We start from the raw sequence: 21,783 nt of genomic DNA on the forward strand, positions 1-21,783 counted from the left end.
GAATCAGCTCTTGAAGCTCCGCCCTTTTAGGCAGAGCGCAGCAGCTCATTTGCATTTAAAGGGCACACACTGAAATGGCACGTTTTTGATCACCCCCAAAAAGTGGCAATTTTAACATGCTATAAAAAGTTATCTGTGGGGTATTTTGAGCTAAAACTTCACGTACACACTCTGGGGACATCAGAGACTTATTTTACATCTTGTAAAAGGGGACATAGTAGGTCCCCTTTAAAATAAATATCAGCTTATCATTAACAAGCAGAATATTAATATTGGTGCATCCCTAATAATGTTTTTTTTTTTTCTGTCAAAGATCATTCTAGTACAAACCATAATATTAATTTACCATAATACATTTCCAAAATGCTTTATTATTTTATGCTGCTTATTTAATTCTCATTTGTGCTTACTGGTGTCTGTCATGCATTGTTGTGATATTTAGCAGACGTCTAGGATGTACTGTGATGTTTCTTCAGTCGCAGGGGAATTTCCATACAAGCAGACTAGCGTGTTAGTATGTCAAAGATACACAGCTGATATCTGCAGTGAGAAACACAACTGAATAGGTCATTTTAAAGTTCAGTCAGCACTGTACTGCTTTCAGCCAACAAAGACCATGCTGAAGATCATCTTCTAACAGGATTTTATTTAGCACAGGTCACGAAAAATGCTGCACTACAGAAACACCTTTGTTGTGTGCGAGTGTTCCAGACAATTTCTGACTGCATTCAAAATCACAAATGATGTCTCTTTAATGTCTCTGTTCCTAGATATGAGAACAAATGCTAAAGTATACTGCTTCTCAGATGTTTCTTCTGAGAGTTTCAGAAGATATCTCATCAATGTCTCAAACTGTGAGACTCCAATTTCCCAAGTTACCAAAGTCTGTAATTCAAAAGTCAGAGATTTTTTTAAGTGATGTAATAGAAGAACCATTTTTGGTTCCCCAAAGAACCTTTCAGTGAAAAGATCCATTATTTCTTAGTGTGAAGAACATTTTAATAATCTAAAGAAGCTTTTTCCACTATAAACAACCTTTTCTATAGTGTGGGCAATGCTATACATTTTGTCTCATTTGTGAATTTTTTTAAAATTTTATGAGAAACATCTGAGCTTTGCGAACAGTTGACGCAAATATGTTCAATGTGGTACAGATTCTCAGTCACCGTCTCACTGTAAAGCGCTCTACTGTTGTTATGAGTGTTGTGACACAGCCGAACAGGATGCTCGCAGTAAGATAAAGCAGATAGCACTCAAGCTCAGAGGGATAAATCTCCCTCCGTCGCAGGTCGGCCCCAAAAAGCTCTCAACATCGCCATGAAAACCAGCCGGAAGTCTGCTCTTGAGATCCTCGTGACAAGAGCCCCCTAGCCCTCGAGAGATGAGAGTCATGACCAGGCAGTCTATTATAATAACTGTTTGATTAATCACTGTCCTAAAAAAGCACACAAAATCTAACTGATTAGATAGCAGCGCTCGGGGAACTCGCAGGGCTAGCTGTGCTATCCCGTGACACGGTTAATTAACTCCGAGCTCAGCGCGGCACTAACAAGAGGCCTCGGCCCCCTTCCTGGAAAAACAGAAATAGAGCCCACGCTGCCAGTCCGTAAGCCTGTAACATCTCAGCGAGGTTTTATCAGAGAGCGAAAGACGCTCTTTCAAGAGGAGTTAGCATCCCAGCAGTGTGATACGCTCCATCTGATCGCCATCAGCTCTGAGAACAGGTGCTGGAGTCTGTATCAAATACTACAGGCTCTTGCTGGAGGAGGCAGGAAAACACACTATGATGCTCAAATAATTGTTTTTTTTATATATAAAACAGAGACTTCTAGCAATGAAACTGTGATCGCATATGCATTTAATTCTGTATTAAAGGGTTAGTTCACCCAAAAATGAAAATTCTGTCATTAATTATGCACTCTCATGTTGTTCCTCACCCGTAAGACCTTTGTTCATCTTCGGAACACAAATTAAGATAGTTCTGATGAAATCTGAGAGCTGTCTGACCTCTCCATAGACAGCAATTTAATTACCACTTTTAAGGCCCAGAAAGGTAGTAAAGACATTGTTAAAATAGTCCATGTGACTACAGTGATTCAACCTTAATTTTTATGAAGTGATGAGAATACTTTTTCTGCACAAAAAATGACAATTTCTTCTCTTCCCTGTCAGACTCCTAGGCTGTTGACGTTGTACACACAGTGCAGCGGTTTCAGGTTTAACATCAGAATGCCGACTTAGGGGCCGACTTAGCTTCACACAGAACGTGTCTTTGCGTCTAAAAACGCGAGACGCGGCGCTCAGGAGTGGTTTTAAAAAAAGCACAGCGTAGAACGCGAGGGTCTCGAGACGCGCTTTTAAGACGTGAGGCAATAACGACAATAATAGAAATAATAGAAATAAGCAAACAGCAGAATTGACAGATACAAGTTTTGACATGGAAAAAAAAAAGAAAATAAGATAATAATGAGCGCCTCCTCCGCCATGTTGCCGTCAAATAAAACAGTTGTCATGCCAACTTGCTACAGTAAACCGAAGCTGGCAACGCTTGCCCCGCCTCCGAGTTTTTCTGATTGGTCCACTGTTTTGGAACTGACATTGATGAGCGGCGCTGCATGCAAAAGTTGAAATTCTTTTAACTTGACACGGCGTCTTAAAAACGCGGCGCTCGTGAGAGGCGCTGCAAAAGACGCGAGCGTAACGGTCATGCACGTGCGTCAAGCGTGTGTTTACATAGAAAAACAATGGGAAAGTAGCGCATTGGAGTAGAAAAACGCGTTCTGTGTGAACGGCCTCTTAGTGTTGGCTGACGCTGTTCGTGTGAACACCACGACACCTGCATGTGATGCTGACGCAGGAGCCGGCAAATAATGATCCGGTGTTCTGACGTAGAACCAGAAAGCGCTGCACTGTGTGTACAACATCAACAATGTAGGAGAATGACAGGGAAGAGAAGAAATTGTTAAATAAAGTCATTTTTTTGCACACGAGGCTTTGTAAAATTAAGGTTGAACCACTGTGGTCACATGGACTATTTTAATGATGTCTTTACTACCTTTCTGGGCCTTGAAAGCAGTAATTAAATTGCTGTCTATGGCGGAGTCAGAGAGCTCTTAAATTTCATCAAAAATATCTTAATTTGTGTTCCGAAGTTGAACAAATGTCTTACGGGTTTAGAACGACATGGGGGTGTGTAATTAATGACAGAATTTTCTAACTAACTAACCCTTTAATGCAGCAGGTTAAACTATCTATCTATCTATCTATCTATCTATCTATCTATCTATCTATCTATCTATCTATCTATCTATCTATCTATCTATCTATCTATCTTCCTTTTCTTCCTTTCTTCCTTCCTTCCTTCCTTCCTTCCTTGCTTACTTGCTTGCTTGCTTTCTTGAATGTCATAATTTTTGTCCTAACCAGCCACAAATAGTGACATTTTGTCAGTCATTTGGTTTCTATTCCTGTCGCATTCCCTCACTTAAATCTCATTTAATATTAATTGAATGTATTTCTCACAGCTTAGTCTCATCGCAAATAATAAAGGCATAAAAAATGTTGAGTTGTTTACTCATTCTACATGTATTTATGATCAACTTGAAGCATTTACTGTGTGACACTGATTGACTGGCCTGTTCTGTCACATAGGAGAACTGGATCTGTTCAACAAAGACGGAGAACGTCGGATTCACAGCCGGCAGCAGCTTCCTGTAGGAACCACATGGGGGCCTTTCGAGGGGAAAATTGAGCTAAACACAGATGCTCAGGTACGGTATCTCAAGTTAAACATTGACGAGGCGTAAAGGTGAAGGATGCACCAAATTAAATTAAATGCTTTGTTAAAATAGAAAGATCTATTCAATTCAATTCACATTTATTTGTATAGCGCTTTTCACGATACATATCATTTCAAAGCAGCTTTACAAAGAATGCATGTCAACATTACAATTTAAAGAATGCAGTTAGCAAATAATGTAATAAATCTGCTTAGTTGAGCTACCATTGGTTGAACCAGTGGCATTGGTTTAGGAAAGTTACTTGTTTTTAAAAAATTAATTGTCTGCTAGCGCAGAAAACACACACTTCACCTTTAACCGAGTCTCTGTATTTGTAAATCAGTCCATGAAGCTGTTTGTTATTAAGGGTGAAGCTTATTTTCCTTGAAGTCCATCATTTGCATATTGACATACGAGAAAGATTACTGAACATAAACAGATGTTAATTGTGTTACATATAGATCATAACCCAGTGCTACGTGAACATTCTAGCATTAAACTAACCTCAAAATTACCTCCTTTGTGCTTTTAACCATTTAATGTGCATATTTTATTACTAAACTCTTGGTTGATATATTATCTACTAAATTTGATTTGATTGGATTGGATTTGATTCTTCCAGTTTGGCCCAAGTTGTCGCTACGTTCCTTCATCTGTTAAAGAAAGAACAGAAAAGAAGAAAGTGTTGACCTAACTAGACAGGCGGAAAGAGGAATCCTTTAGGATTTAACATTCCATTTTGAATGTGGATTAATTAAGCAATAGTTATTAAAATTTGTAACGAATCTCATATTTATCCTGTTAAAACGTAAGGAAAAGTCCGTGAGGAGTTCGGACTTTGAGGCTCCGTTCTAGGGGATTACACTAACGCATAACTTATAACTTTATTAAATCATTTTTTTCCCCTCATGCTTTTGAGTTGATTTTCCTCTGTACCACCCCTAGAAAGTGCACACAAATTAAAATATCTTTTTGCTTAAATTTAATAAAATATTGCCTAATATATTTTAAAGGAATAACGCACACAAAATTGACAATTAATCATAATGTACCCACTTTTAAGTAATTATGAACCTCTATTTTTTACAGTGAAACAGGAAAGAATTTTTTTTTCTTTTTGTGAAAAAATCTTTTTATGTGAACTATTGCTTAAAAGCATAGAGAAAAACATTGTCAGCAGTGATTTAAGAAAACCAAACATTGTGTGATGTTCTGCAGGGTTAAAACATGTAATATCAGAGAAGAGTATAAAAGCTCTTGAAGTTGAAATGAAGTGTGATGTCTTTAGAAAGAAAGCTCCATCTTCATAGATGTTGACCCTTAGAGGTGGTTAAACACTGTTAAATTTCCAATTCACTGTGATATGACCTGTGTTACCCTCTTTAGTGCCTGATCTGGGAAAGACAGAATGATTTATGATGTGGACTGAACCCAAAGTGGTGTCTTTTTGCCTGCTGGTTTATGGATTTGAATGCAACTGCCTAAATTCAAGAGTGATGTCTCAAATGTCAAATGTTAGTAGACTGAATGTATTCAGCATGTTGAGGTGGGTCAGCATTGGTTCAGAGCATCTGATGGGACAGTCATAAGAGCTTTTAATGTGTTCTTCATGTAATTTATTACAATTGAATGTTCAGTCACTTCTAAAAAATATTATTAGAAAAATCTTTTCTAAGTTCAGTTGGTCAAAAGTAGGATTGTGTGCTATGCCGATAAATCATGGTGATGATATAAAGTGTGTATCTATAGAGATTTTGTTATATTGTGCCTATATATTGCGGTATATAAATATTTTCATGCAGCACAGGACTGCTAAAGTTACTGACATGTTAAAACGATAAAGAAACATACATGAATGACAAAATGAAGTGCGAAACGTGCTTGATGTTAAATAAGTTATCATGCGCAATAAGCTTTGAAAAAGAACTCAATCTGGTCATTGCGTACACAGAAAACCACTTCTCTCAGACAGTATTCGATCCAGAATTCAGTTCTCTTTTGCTGGTTATTGCGCTCGAACAGTCAGATACACAGAAATTATGTCAAAATTCCCATCTTGACGAGTGTTCACGTAAACACAGTCAGTTATGTCTTAAAAGGTTAGTCCACCCAAAAATGAAGAATGATGTAACAAACATTTGTTTTGGTTCCCATTGACTTGCATTGGATTTTTTGTCTATACAATGGAAGTCAATGGGGAACCGAATCTGTTTAGTTACCAACATTCTTCAAAATATTTTCTTTTGTGTTTCACAGAAGAAAGAAAGAAAGTCATACAGGTTTGGAACAACACAAGAGTAGGTAAATGATGACAGAATTTTCATGTTTGTGTGGACTAGCCCTTAAAATGTGCACATAAACAGTTGATAAACAGATGTGTATCAGTTTATTGGATCCGTGCATTAGGTCTTAAAGTAATAGCAGCCTAACATATTCTCAAATCTAACTTTCTTAAGCTTGAAGAAAATCCCCAAAACTCTAGTGTTTACATGTGCATGAATGAAAGCGAATAGAAAACCTTGTGTGTCCGCCCTTGTATATGGTGAAGTGGGACAGCATCTAGAACTGAATGATGTAGCCCGTCTGGTGAGAGAGTGCAGTCAGAAGATCTTGGCATCTGCGGGGCAGAGATAGGGTCACATGATGAGGGCTTATCTGTGCAAAGGGCACATCTGATGTACGGAGAAGTCAGCGGAGACCAGAGGGTTTACGATGCCACGCTCTGCAGTCTCTACACATGAAACTCCTCAGATGCCCCAGTCTGGATGGCATCCATCTTCGTTCCATTCAAACGATTCACGACTCAGTGAGTCGCCTCTCACTATGATCGCAGTTATTGATTTAACACTCTGGAGCGGATCTCCAAAAGCTATTTGAACAGGGAATCATACCTAGTGTAAAAGTGGACACTGTTTTTCTATCATATTTCATACACCAGGTCAGAAAATAATAAGGTATTGAAGTGATTGAAGATGTGAATAAAATTGCAAGACGGGCTGCTTTAACAGAGCTGTTCCTTGAAATGTGCCCAAAATGACTTGCAAATTGATTTAAGATATATTGTGGTGTCAGTGTCCGATGGATGTTTGAACTGCTGTGTCTACAGAGCGCTTCCTCTCTGTGCCTGAGTGATAGTCGCCCGAGCTCTCTCCTCTCCTGCCGATCAATCAGGCCATTAGAGCTCAATTACCCAGCAGCCCCTGTGCAGGTGAGCGACGAGCCCATCCACCCCCACCAAATTAACACAAATTAATAATGACACTCAGACATAAATGTCTGCCATCTGGGGGCCGGGCGGCTGGTCTGGGTCGAAGCTATTGAGTAGCAGGTGTCTTCATCACGGTAATTACTGGGCCTGGACTCAACCCGGACTGTGGCCTATAGCTCTGTGCCGCTCACAGCCCGCTGTCCGTTTTAAGTGTTAATAATTGATTTGGAAACAGCCTAATAATGAACTACAGATTTACGGGCCCCTTCCAAGATGGCAGTTAGTTAAGTATGGTTTTTAGTTCCGTGTCCATCTAATGAATGAACATTTCTCTAATTAAAAAGCTTTGTTAAGAAGCTGTGATAACCAGGCAGGATCCGTATCCTCTACTTTTTTCTGTCAGTTTTAATTTACTGACAGCCTTGTCAATGGATGACATTTTCTGCTTTAGTGTTTGAGTGAATTTTGAGTAAATATCAGGGTTGTGTATAATTGTGCAATTGAAGATTTTTTTTTCCTTTTAATTTAATGAATGTGAATTAAAGAGGGCCTATTATGCACCTTTTCACAAGATGTAATATAAGTCTCTGGTGGCCCCAGAATGTGTCTGTGAAGTTTCAGGATGTAAGCCAAAACGCACTGTTTTTGTTTGTATCCCTTTAAACGGAAATGAGCTGTTGCTCCCGGCCCCTTTCCAGAAGAGGGCGGAGCTTTAACAGCTTGCGCTTCGGTTGCTCAACAACAACAAAGCTGGAGAATCTCACGCAGCCAAAATGACGATTGTCAGTAACGGTGTTCAGCCTTACATTGTTCAAACCGGAGTCAGACACTGATGAAGAGACTCAGGAAGAAGTTACAACTTTTAGAATGAAACTGGACGTTTCTGAATGGTTAGTGGATAAATTTATATAGTTGCTGTGGAGTTGATTCAACTCATCGACTGGCGTGTGCCGTCATGTTAATCTTTTGTACAAATCCAGACCCTAGTTTGTGAAGGAGTCCGGTGTAAAAAATATGTCATGGCAACAACACTCTACTACAACAACTCTTCCTCTTCTCTAAAGCAGCCCAACATGGCCTCACCCCCTTTGTTGCATGTTCCTGGGGGTAGGGTTTATGTAAATGTTTATGTAAATTTTGGGGTTCGTGATGTCACCAACCCAAGAAGAAGCTCGTTGTAGTCCCTACCAGCCTTTTTTGTAGTCTGTAAAAAATGATTTCTGTAACATTACACGTGAAATCATAATCAAGGACCCCTTTATTATGTCAATTAATATATCAATATGAATTGAATTGGCCACACCCCACAGGAAGTTGAATTAGATTTTGTAATGACAGGAAATAGAATCTACTAAATTGCTATTAAAAGAAATTCAACATGGGAAATTGTATTCTTTTATTGCTTAAGATGTTTCTCCTGAGAAAAAGATTCCATGATCTTTCAGAAGAGATCTCAAACTGTGCTCAGATTTGCCAAGATGTCTGTAGTCTAAAGTCAGAGATCTCAATATGAACTCAAGCATTTCTCATCCAACTACTCAATTTTAGGAGAAACATCCAAAATTAAGAGAACTCTGTGAAAGAGCATCCTCTGAGCAATTCAGATTCCTCCGGGGAGGTTTCATGAGCCAGCGTGAGCATTAAACTAGCAGTCAACCTCTTTTGGTGTATGTAGCTTGTGTTTATATTGGTGGAGTGTCCACGGCTGCACAAATGACATGCTATTGTCTTCATTTGCAGCCGTCAAAGGGTGACCAGTGTCTGTTGGGCTCCAGGATTGTTTTTATACTGTAATTCAGCGTGCACCAGTGTATCGAATGAGCGGGAGGAATAATTCCAGCCATCATTTGGCTTTATCTCCTCCTCTTTGCTGTCCTCTTCCTCCTCCTATAGGTTTATTGTTCGTCCCAAACTTGAACAAGTGGCAGTGGATTTTTTTCATGCCGAAATTATATTTTTCTTCTTGTCATTACTTCATTAATCAAGAGCCGGGCCTTTGGAAAAATGTTTTGTTTTGGTGGCTGCAATCTATTTTGTGGGAGTGGGTGCGTGTGTTTGAAAGGGAGAGAAAGCGAATGTGTGTGTGTGTGTGTTGTTAATCTGTGCCTGTGGCAGGTTTCCCCTCCGAAACGCAGCGCTAAGCAGCAGTATCGCATGCCTATTGTTGTAGCCTCTGTCATAGCAAGGAGCGCCTGATGCAGGCCTGCACTGCTCTGATAAGAAAAGAGGATTCAACATGGCTGGAAAGACGAATCAGTGGGACTTGAGAGTGGAGCGCGCACATACGCACACAGACAAACATCATCCGCGTGTTGGCACATGCATAACCAATTATTTACACTTACATCTAATTATAAATGCAAGTGGGGTTTATTTGCTCATAAGCAAGAGAAGTCGTGCAACTGTATATTTGGCACCTTGCGTTCATATAGATCTTATTTACATCTGAGGCTATATTTATCAGAGAGAAAATCTCTTCCGTTTGTAATGTCGCCTGCTCGTGAGCTTTAACAGGATTTTAATTCCTTGTTGGACACAAAAATGATTTTGGCAAGCCGAATGTGGATTTATCTAATGAAATAATAGGCCCAAAGTTTAGGCGGGGAACCAATTTGTGATTGCACGCATCAATTACTTTGCTAGGCTTTAACCAGTCACGAGAGCGCTGACGTCTTGGACTGCTGAAATGGCTGAGGTTGAGGGGGAAAAGCGACTACATTTTATGAAGAAATTGTGTGTTGGCTTGTGCAAAAGAGTCCACACTTGAGTCTCTGTATAAGACTATATATAAGACTCAGTGTAAATGGACAAATATCACAATATTGCTTAGAAAGGAAGTAATGATGCAGGACAAACTAGACAATGAAGTTTAAGAATTAGGGCAAAGGGTTTGTTCAAATGTACACTACCATTCAAAAGTTTGGGGTCAGTAAGATTTTCTTACTGGAATTAATACTATTATTCAGCAAGGATACATTAGGTTGTTCAAAAGTGACAGTAAAGACATTTATAATGTTACAAATTTCTATTTCACATAAATTCTGTTCTTCAAGAATCCTGAAAATAAAACTGTATCAAGGATTCAACAAAGAAATTGATAGCACAACTGTTTTCAACATTGATAATCATAAGAAATGTTTCTCGAGCAGAATGATTTCTGAAGGATCATGTGACACTGAAGACTGGAGTAATGATATTGAAAATTCAGCTTTGACATCACAGGAATAAATTACATTTTAAAATGCATTCAAACAGAAAGCACATTAGATTGTAATAATATTTCACAATATTATCGCTTTTACTGTATTTCCGATTAAATAAACACAGCCTTGAAGAGACTTCTTTCAAAAACATACAAAAAAGAAACTTTTGAATGGTAATGTACTGTATAAACCTTGGTATAAGCAATAGTAATAGTTTGGAACCACTAAAAATGATAAAAATTTCAAGTTAAAATATAGTTATCAGAAATTGACATGTTTCTTGACTGGCAGAACTTCATTTGAGATGCAAAAGGTTTTATTTCCCTGCAAAGACAGTCTTTTAGTGTTGATGCAACCAACTGAAGAGTAATGCTCTTTAGGTGTGTAGTTCTTTTGAAAATCACATGGTGCGACAGAGAATGATGGAAAGTGTAGTTTTGCTGCATAAACCTGTCACGTCATAAACTAGGTGGATGAATAGTCTTCTAACATGCAAAATCTAGAGTTTCATGCTGGTAATTATGATGATGTTGTGACGTTCATGAGCACTAATTTCCAAAATACAATCATTCTGATGCAGGGGCGGAGCTACTGGGGTGGCCCCAGAATTATATAAAATACCACAAAATAAAGGCAAGAAAACATCATTTCCTAGCAGGTAGCATGTATTCAGCTTCATTAGCAAATGACTCTTGTGAACCGGTTCTTTGTGAGTCAAAAACACACAGCTCAGCCCAATTCATGTACAAATTGACTATATTTCCAATAAAATCTGCTTCTCGGCTAACTCAGAGATCCTGTCCAGATAGGCTATGTCTGGGATTCCGTATTGTTTGGCGAGCGGATTTTCCGACCGCCCACTGCACTTTCTTCATGGATATAGGCCTTTTGCCATCTGACGAAAAAATAAAATGAAATCTGTAAGATCACGGAAACTAATAGCAGAGAAGAAAGGTAAGAATCTAACCTTAATTAACTAGCTTTTATATTCTGGTAAGTTATTTCTTTCTAATGTTAGTCAATTCAAACGATTGTGTTGCTGAAACCTATGTAACAAAAGAAGATATTTTGAGGAATATGGGTAACCAAACAGTTGATGAGCCCCATTGACTTCCATAATATATATAAAAATAAAAATAAAACTGTGGACGTCAATGGGGTGCATCAGTTGTTTGGTTACTGACATGCTTCAAAATATCTTCTTTTGTGTTCAGCAGAAGAAAGAAATGTATACAGGTTTGAAACAACTTGAGGGTGAGTAAATGATGACAGAATTTTCATTTTTGGGTGATCTATCTCTTTAAATTTGCAATTTATATCATCCAAGTAGCTTATGTAATACTAATAAAACAACTTGTCTTTTCTATGTAGTAATGATAAAATCTTAGTGACATTTAGAATCTGTTGATGTTTTTAATATACATATAGTGTCTTGACTTGGTGCCCTGGATACTGACATTTTGTTTATTATTTTTAATTTGTTTTGAACCTAGATGATTACTTTGTGGTAATGCAACTGTTTCACATATTCATGAACATGAATGTGTATGTCAGGCCACAAATCCACAAAAAAACTATGCAAAGGTGTTTGCTTTGGTGTTGCCACCCCTCCTCATGCCATCCTGTAAATAATTTTCTAGATCCTCCCCTGTACCGACACAACCTGAAGACAGCATTAGAGAGAAATTCAAACAGAACACCCTTTAATGTCAACATGAATTTGACATATTTCTGAATAAAACTAGAGAAAAATATAATGCAGGACATTATTATTCATCAGGAATTGATTGGATTGTGAAAATGTGTTCTCTATATGACAGATGGTTGGAGGACAGGAGTTGAAATGTTACATTTTTAAAAAAGTTTACAAAGACAAAGTTTCTTCTCTTTGGAATAAGCGCAATATGACCAGATTTGTGTATTAAGAATGTAAATTTTGTCTCTTATCATGGAGTCTTTCATCATCAGTCATATTTATTTGATTATATCCCATTAATGAATATAAATCTTGCTAACTAAGCATCAGGGGTTATTATACCCTGGAGTAAAGACACAGGAGGTCCAGCATTCATGTCTTTTGATTCAGCAGCTTTACCAATTATGTGCTCTGCTGCAGAGTTTCAAGGTACTAGAATCCAACATAAAGTGCATTCTTGTATTCAGATTACTTTGTTCATAATGCCACATGAATGAAATAAGTAAAAGCTGCAGTCCAAGGTGATGCGCTCTTTGTGTCATCTTCTATAGCTGTGTGCATTTTTTAAATGAACAATGGTCCGGTTGAAAACCCAATAAATTAATATATCAGTAAATGTGTTTTTCATGAGCAAAAGAAATAGGAAATACACAAAGAATGATTTGTTTTTCGTGTGAAAGCATGCCTAAATGCAATTGATTAGATATGAATCTGCCATGACCTTTTGCTTTTGTCCTTTTCAGTGATGATAACCTAAAAAGCTTGGAATAAAATCAATCAGGATGGTTCTTTTGAAGAATATTTACTTCACTAATTATTATATGCCATGTATTTTATGTTGATGTGTCTGAAGCTCCCGAATATATATATATATATATATATATATATATATATATATATATTTAAATGTTTGAGTGTGGTGAAATTAAACTAAGCAGTTTTGAATGACTATTAATCACGTAATCACTATCCTGCAGAAAGCTCCACAAGTAGTCATTTATAAAGTTTGACGCATCTCTCATCACTTAAATATTAATTTATCAGATTTGTGTCTAATTCTATAATGTTGTATATACATATATATATATATATGTTATATGAACAACTGCAAAATTTATGGAAAAAAAACATGGAAATTCATTGGTCAAAAGGTGCGGAAAGTGGGAACCCTGTTCTAGACTCTAAGAGAACCCTGTCTGAATCCTCTCAAAGCCCATTTCTTGTCTGATCTCTCCTTTCTAATGAATCTATTGTAATACACAGTTGGACTGGTGCTGCCTGAGGGGATACAGGGGACCTGAGGTCATGACCTCACGGTGGAGGGGTGTTTGGGATTTATACTTCCTCTCTCTTTCTCTCTGAGGGATCCTCTCAGCCCATCTCCAGCTCTATGACAGGAAACAGGGGGTGTGTGTGTGTGTGTTCTCTCCTCACAGTGCCAGCGGCTGCTGGGGCCACAGATGACTAGAGCTGAGATAATACATGCTCGACTTGATCTACAAGTGAACCTGACATTTTCCCCTTCTCCTCTTCATCACTGCATGTCCCAAACAGGCAAACAGATATGGAGGGAAAGCGATAAGCGGCCACCGCTTTGTGACTGAAGTGATGGCTACATAGTTTAGCACAATCAGGGCGAAGACACCGTTAAACGCCGTGTCACAATTCATGGTGTCAAGTTTGTGAATGATACATCCACATAGACGTCATTTGACAAGGGCTCTTTCCCTTCAGTCGCTGTGCAACTAACTGAATACCTTATTTTATTTGAGCGTAAGCACCTTGCACTGCATTTTGAAGATTTCAGAGGATGTATTAAAATAAAAAAGCTGCAAGGCTGTGCATTACTTTGATTTTATCAGGAGGAAGCAACACAATGATGCTTATAAAAAAAAAAATTATTATTATTTTATTTTTTTTTATTTTTTTTTTAAATTTGTGATTGTTATAATTATTCAGTTATTTTATTTCTTTTTTTTATTTGTAATTATATTTATTCAGTTTTTTTTTTTTAATATATAATTGATGTCTTTTATCATATTACTGTTTTTGCATAAAATCACTTTAAAGCACAGCCTTTCGTGACTTTATTACTGTAGGGGACAAAAGGATAAAATTGATAACATGGCATGATTGGTTGCTCATTTTCCTTTAATGAGTCACATGAGCGACTGACAGGAGCTGGTGAGATTTTTTTGGTAGGTCCTCAAGAGCAAAAGTGCCATCAAAGCAGTGCTGACACCGGCTGAGACTCTCAATGCGTTAGGGGAACATTAGCCACCAAACATATTTTTTATTTGACAGTTACACCACTTTATACAGTGATACGCATATTTAGTTATTTATATTTAAAAAGGCCTATTATGCCCCTTTTCACAAGATGTAATATAAGTCTCTGGTGTCCCCAGAATGTGTCTGTGAAGTTTCAGCTCAAAATACCCCACAGATCTTTTATTATAGCTTGTCAAATTTGCCCCAATTTGGGTGTGAGCAAAAACATGCCATTTTTTGTGTGTGTTGCTTTAAATGCAAATGAACTGCTGCTTCCGGCCCGCTTTCCAGAAGAGGGCGAAGCTTTAACAGCTCGAGCTTCAGTTGGTCAATAACAACAAAGCTGGACAATCTCACACAGCCAAAATGAGGATTGTCAGTAATGGTGTTCAGCCTTACATTGGTTAAACCGGAGTCGGACACTGATGGAGAGACTCAGGAAGAAATTACAACTACAACAACTCACCCCCTTTGTTGTGTGTTCTCAGTGGGCAGGGTTTATGTAAATTTTGGGGTTTGTAGTCCCTACCGGCCGTTTGTTTTTGTCCTTAAAAAGCGATTTCTGTAAAAGAAAATATCTCCCTTTGCATTGAACTTTGAACTAAATCATAAGCAAGGACCCCTTTTAATATTATGTTTCTAGGAACTTGGCACATTTGAAATGGATATTTAAAATATTTCTCCCTTTGATCATCTCTGTTTATCTTGGTTAATGTTGGTTTGATGCTGATGAATGCAGTTGATGAGCATGAAAGCTGGTTAAGCTAGTTAAGAAGACTGTTGGGGACACCATGATAGTCATTTCAGTGAAGTAGATTGTGGTGCTCAGGCTCAGGGCTTATGTCTGAAAGGTTGCTGTTTCAAATGCAATTTCTAGTGCTAACATATGAATTGACGTCAGTGGTTTAGCTTTGGGAAGTTTTTTTTTCTTTTCTTTTTTTTGTCTCTAAAGAAGTAAAAACTAACGCCTGCCTAAAGCTCCCTGAAGTTTGATATTTTGCATAACCTCATTCAAATCTGAATTAGCAAGAAACAACATAAGTTTGTCCACAGTGTTGTCTCCCTCGGTTTGCGCCACGTCTTGCCAAAGGTGTTGGAATACGCCACGGCAGAATCCACGGCGAACACTGAGGGGGAAAATCTAGCACAAGGGAGAAGAGTTTGAGCGATGCCAGCTGCTTTGCCATCTGTCACTGTCAAGACTCCACTTGTGGGACACTGAAACAACTTCCTTGAAAAGTAGCCGAGATAATCCACAATAGTTTTCACTTGCAATCTCGATTCCCCTGTTGGAATTCAACATTCCACCGTGTGAAGCGGAGATGGTTAATTGGTGGCGAAATCCAGGAGACGTTGGCCATCCTTTCACGTACATGCGCATATTTTGAAGTGTGCGACAAGCCAGTCTTGGCAATCGATTCTGAAATTGCCTTTCAAGTGAATAAACGTGTGATATATTGTCTAGTTATGAGCTTTGAGCCAAGTTAGGCTCTCTTTTAGCAAATGAGTTGTTGTATCAGCAGTTCACCAGTACAGCTTCTGTTTTTGAGTTCTCATACGTTAAACTTAATGCCCGGTTCTGCTTGATTCTCTTGCCCTAACTTACTCTTACTTCCTCTAGACAAGAGGCCACAGCCGAGTTCCCCATCTCCTCTCGTCTTTTGTCACACAAACGCTCATCAAACCGGTCCAGATGGAGGAGCAGCACTAAATGAAAGTATTCAGTGTGAAAATCACAGATTTTTTGCAGCGGTCATCTGGTGCGCTATCACAGAAGCCTTTTGTGAGATAGAAACGCTTGATAGAGGCTGCAGAAGTCTGGACAGCGTCTGGCCGTCTGTCCCGGTGGTCTAGCACATTAGGAGAGGGTGTACGAGCCTGTCAAAACAGGAAAATTAGACCACGGGGGTCGTCAGTAAACTAATTGGGTAACAAAGAGCATACGCAGCCCCGCAAACCCTCGCTTTAATGGTTGGTGAGCCGAGATAAGAGAGTTCACGCCTAATGCTTTCGGAGGGGATGAGTTCACTCTTATTTATTTACCTATGACTCAATATCGAGAATAGGTTTGTACGAAGACCCCATCTCAAATCATGTAGCGCTTTAATGCTGCCCTAGAAGATTATGCAAATGGTTGCTACCTCATTTTCTTCACCCACATTCACTGTGGTTGTTTCTAGTTTTCAGAGGTTGTATCACATCTGATGGGGTAGCTTTTATTCTCTGCACAGAATGCATCTAACCATGAGAGGAATCTGCGCAATGCAGTGACGTTTCCGTGCGATTGGTTGTCTGGCAGATGCCACCTGCCTCCCCGGGCCTCCAGGCATGCAGATATCTGTACAGGTGTATGGGATGTACAGAGAACCCCTTGTTATTGGCCCAATAGCAAGCTTTTGCTGTAGGAGTCGTCAGCAAGTTGCATGCAAAGATCAAAGAAGCCAGCAATTGGATTCAAAGTGGAAATTCAAATTGAAATAGGGGGATCTATGGGAAGGCACACCATTTCACAAGCCAAATCTGAGCACAAGAGCAGGGCATGTTCCTCTGCCTCCTAGACATTATTACAATGCAAAGCAAACATTATGAATTCAGCATCGCCATGTCCTTTTCAAATAATATGCATGCGAGTTATGCGCAAAGTGCATTCAACTTCACACGAGTCAGGCAGTCGAACACTCTACCTTTGTTTGCTTTCAAGTCTGCTTGAATTTGTTCAGGCTGTGTTGTGTGGATGTTTTTATTCATTGTAGTTTTAGTCTAATTTGTGCACGACCAGTATTGTTGCATCTACACAATGGCAATAACCTTTTGCTTAAAGGGTTAGTTCACCCAAAAATGAAAATAATGTCATTTATTACTCACCCTCATGTCGTTCCACACCCGTAAGACCTTCGTTCATCTTCGTAACACAAATTAAGATATTTTTGATTAACTCAAAAACTCGATGGCACAGCGAGGCCTGCATAGACAGCAATGGTATGTCCTCTCTCAAGATCCATGAAGGTACTAAAAACATATTTAAATCCGTTCATGTGAGTACAGTGGTTCTACCTTAATATTATAAAGAGACAAGAATATTTTTTGTGCACCAAAAAAACCCAAAATAACGACTTTTTAACAATATCTAGTGATGGCCGATTTCAGAACACTGCTTCGGAGCGTTATGAATATTTTGAGTCGAATCAGCAATTTGGATCACGTATCAAACCGCCAAACTGCTGAAAACACAAAAATATCTTAATTTTTGTTCCAAAGATGAACGAAGGTCTTAGGGGTGGAGAACAACATGAGGGTGAGTAATAAATGACATTATTTTCATTTATGGGTGAACTAACCCTTTAAGATATTGGCACACTTTAAAGGAATAGTTTCTGCCATTATTTACTTCATGTTGTGTCATACATGGTTTATATATATATATATATATATATATATATATATATATATATATATATATATATATATATATATATATATATATAATATCAGGGGTGTTTCCTTAGAGGAGGCAAGGGAGGCAGAGCCTCTTCAAAAAATTGGATGAGAAAATAAACCATATTACAAACATAAAAAAATGCAAATATTACAAAATATGACATTCAAAAGTGTATAAATCACTCATTTTTCTAAATTAAGACTGTCCAACAGCGACACAAGCAGGTAAAGTTAAAGCAGGATTCTACGCTTCTCTTGCCTCCCCTGAGCCCATTGAGTTTTAACAGACCCCCTAAAGCATATGGTGGGTTTGGCTTCAAAGCTTCAAAAAGGACAAACACACTATAAAAGTACTATCAAAGTAAGTAAAGACTTAATGTACTATTCTGAAGTTATGCAAACAAGCTTTTTGTTAGGAACAACCTGACATAATGTTTTATTGAAAACTTAAATATTAAAATATTCCCCTACCTCACAGTTCTCAAATATCATTCCCCATTTTGCATCAATCATAAATGATATTTAAACCTGCCATAATGCTGCTGTGACACTATATTCTTTAGTGATTTTCAGTGACTTAAATTTCTGTTTTCCTCATGCAAAGCCACTGTTTGGCTTTGTAAGACTATAAAATAGTGCAAAAATCAAATTGAGCTCTTTTAGGAAAAGATCTTTGTAAAGGTCCTTCAAAAACTCTCCTTTTAGGTTCCACACAAAAAGCAGCAGGTTTAGAAGGACATGTGAGTGAGTACATGATGACAGCATGTTCATTTATGGGTGAACTATCCCTTTAAGTGCATTTCTTTTAAATTGTACCATTATAAATCTGGCCCATCACAGTATATCGCCGGGTGCATGTGCTAATGAAGTCCCCAGCAGCCCTCTGACTGTACGATTCAGCCCTGGAGGAGAGAAACAGTGACAGGAAGAGCTCCTGTCCTGGAGGCTAAGTGCTCATTAAACCAGATGGCATTAGAGCTGAAACCTTTCTGTGCTTGACTCTTCAAAACACGTAGTCCAAGTCCAATACAAGACACTGGCTAGCATCTACCCCTCATTTTTTAATTCATCAGCTGAGTTTTTGCAGGTAAGATAACCAATCAGATGTTCAAGATCAGGAAATGGACATTTAATGGCAGCAAAATGCGATGTGTCAAAGAAAACGAGAAATGACAGCGGCGCATTTATACAAAACACACTGTACTGCATGTCACGTTCATTCACTGTTGTTCGCAATCTCGATTAAAAGCCATTTTAATCTTTGTCAGCCGTTGTTTACGAGGTAAATAGGACACATTTCTGTCTTCAGAAAAGATTGCGATGAAATCAGCACCGAACAGTCAAACTATGTTTTAAAGCAAGGTGATTTTGAATAAATATGCATGGTTCCTATAGCAACGACGAACAGTGCAAAACGATAGGCCCGAACGAACCTCAATGGGTGTTCCTTAAAAGATTGGTAGAGCCGGAGTGATTCTCAATTTAATCGATTTCAAACGAAAAAGTCAATTTAACAAAGTTGAAAAGAGAAAGCCGCAGAGAGGGGAGGAGGAGGAGGGGGGCTGAAAGCATTCTTTTGCACTCAAGCAGTAAACTAACTACGGCACGCGGGCTGAGATTTCTTCCCCATTATCTCCCACCTCACATTTGCTCTTAGGCAAGCAGTTTAAAAGCCAAGCGATTGAGCCAGTGATCCAATTTGAAATGCAGAAATGATTAGAGCAGCTTGCCTCATTTCATATCGAAATTCTCTGATTTATGACAGGGCAGGCGCCAAGATCTATCTCCAAAGGGAATTAGCGTGCAATTTCTCTTTTTGCATATTTCCGTTATTTAGCCTCCCAATAGCAGATGCTCGCTCGAGAAAAAAAAAAAAAGAAGAAGAAGCAAAGACGGCACCAAGGAGGAGGTATCTTTTCATTTTAGGCGATGAAACCACTGCCATTTAAAAAGAGCAGGCTGGAACGGATGACAGACATGGGAATATATTTTCTGGGCTAGATAGTGATTTTGAAAAAAAAAAAAAAAAAATAGGGGGCTTTATTTAGTTTATCAAACAGCACATGAAAAGGAGAAACATCAGGGTTTATTTTTAGAGAATCCATAATTTCGTGTGGATGCGTGTGAAGGGGATTTGGACGTTTGCTGCGTGGAAGGGGAAAAAATGTCCCCCGCAACTCAGCCGTCCAGCAAGCCTGAGGAAATATTAATACGCGGAGATAACGAGAGCTGCAGGAAAATCTGCCTTAATGAAATTTCCAGTTGACCACATGCAATTTGTTTCATCATGGTGAACAACTAATTGAAGTCGCCATATCGAGGGTGCGTTATGTTGTAAACAGAGTCTTAGAGCAGGTCCGGTCCTGTTATCCTCACCTTCAGCCTTCACCTCTGCCTCGAACCCTCGCACATGTCAGCCTGACATATGGCATTCATATATTCATATGGGGGCGGGGGGGCTCCAGTGAAAATGTGCTGTGAATACAGTGTCTGTGTGTATGTGTGTCTGTGTTATAGGTGTTATAGATTATACGTGCAGAGATGAAGGTTCTGAATGGGTCGTTTGAAAAAGAAAATCTGTCACTTTTATCCAAAGCGACTTGCATTACATTAAAGGTATACAATTCATGCATTCTTTAGATATTTAACCTGTGACCTTGGTGTTGCTAGTGACATGCTCGACTGGTCAAGCTGCAGGATTTCCTTTCAAACTAAAACAATTTGATCAGTTTTTAATTAATTTATGTCCTTGAATCTCTACATTTTAAAATATGAAAAATGTATTAAAATGCAGATATTTAAGGACCTAAATCTAACAAATAAAGCTATTTATTTCATTAAAAATAATTATTCATTTTAAATTGCCTGCATTTTTACTCTTTTTTTCTATTTGGTAATCATCCTTTTTTTCTAATTTGTGAATTTTTTTTAATGATTTTAAAGACCAATTTCTGGTCTTTAAAATGTATTACTTTTTTTAAACAAATTTTGTATACACATAAAATTTTCATTTTCAATGTTATATATTTAATAATTCATTGGTTGCATTAAGAAAACTAGAACCGAAACCAGAAAGTTGGTCTGATACATATAAATGTACTGCAAAACATCATAATGTATTACATAGAATTTAATAAATGCATATTTTCTTGTTTTATAATAATAATAATAATCTACCTTAATCTTTGAGATATCCTTAACTTCAGATATGGAGTGTTTATCATGAGGAGGTGGATCTGACAAATCCATATGTAACCATAATTCTCATGCTGAATTCGATTTTCATTTCCCACACTTCCCACCAAAAGAATGAAATGATTTCGGTAGATTTAAAGGCTTAAAATCAAAAGCTATAACATGCTTTTAATCTCTTCCTGCGCAGTTCGATGAAATGAAGAGTGCATAGCGTGGACACTGGGATTTCTGGTGGCCCCGTGAGCTGTGAGGCAGGCTGGAGCGCGCTGGGGACCGTGGCAGCGGTCAGCACCGCTATCATTAGCCCGTTGTTTACACACAGGCCTGGAGTCAGGGTGGCTCACAGTGTCACCAGCCACTTTCTTCCCTTCACCTCCTTCAGCTGATCAGAGGATCAGGGTATCAAGGCCGGATTAGCGGCGACTTGGGATTTGTGTGATTGGTTAATTTATTGCGGCGATGGCGGGTCTTTCATCTATGGCAACATTTAATCAGCTGCCGCCACACAGGCTATTACAGGTTAGCTCTTTTCTGCGGGCCTCCGCGCCACTGCCATCAGCTCCATCACAATTCCCCCTGAAATTTCCAAATTATCTGGAACAGGCTTTAGCTGCTCCGTAATAAAAATTAGAGCTGATTCCCGATAGAAGCTTTCGCTCGTACCAGGCCAATTATAAATAGTACAGCCTCGGCTCGGAAAGAGGTGGAGGAGAGAAAAAGGGGAGGAAAAAAGAGAAGGAAGAGGAAGGGGGAAAAAAAGCCAACTCTGAGGGATGTTAGCGAGGAACTTATCGGCAGCCCCTGCTTCCCTGCTCTGATCCAAATCCGACCAGCTGAAAATTTATATTAGATTTTATCACACAGGCCTAAGTCGTGAAAAAATCAATGAAGGTTATCTTTTATGTTCCTGCAACTTGTGGAAATATTGATTTTCATTTTATAGCGAATTTGGAGCATCAGTTTGTAATCACTCGCTCGCTGACTACACTGTTT

The 21,783-nt window shown here is 38.5% G+C and overlaps 1 protein-coding gene across 10 annotated transcripts in view; it reads left to right on the forward strand.

Moving 5' to 3' along the window:
- zfpm2a (zinc finger protein, FOG family member 2a) overlaps window positions 1–21,783 on the forward strand; it is a 256,881-nt gene that overhangs the window by 161,497 nt on the left and 73,601 nt on the right. For all 10 annotated transcript variants that reach the window (XM_048211536.1, XM_048211537.1, XM_048211533.1 and 7 more), the window contains one exon: window positions 3,652–3,770. In XM_048211536.1, the coding sequence (XP_048067493.1) occupies window positions 3,652–3,770 (119 nt within the window). The remainder of the gene's footprint in view (window positions 1–3,651; window positions 3,771–21,783) is intronic.

The sequence above is a fragment of the Megalobrama amblycephala genome, linkage group LG13, assembly GCF_018812025.1.
Source record: "Megalobrama amblycephala isolate DHTTF-2021 linkage group LG13, ASM1881202v1, whole genome shotgun sequence".
NCBI lineage: Eukaryota > Metazoa > Chordata > Actinopteri > Cypriniformes > Xenocyprididae > Megalobrama > Megalobrama amblycephala.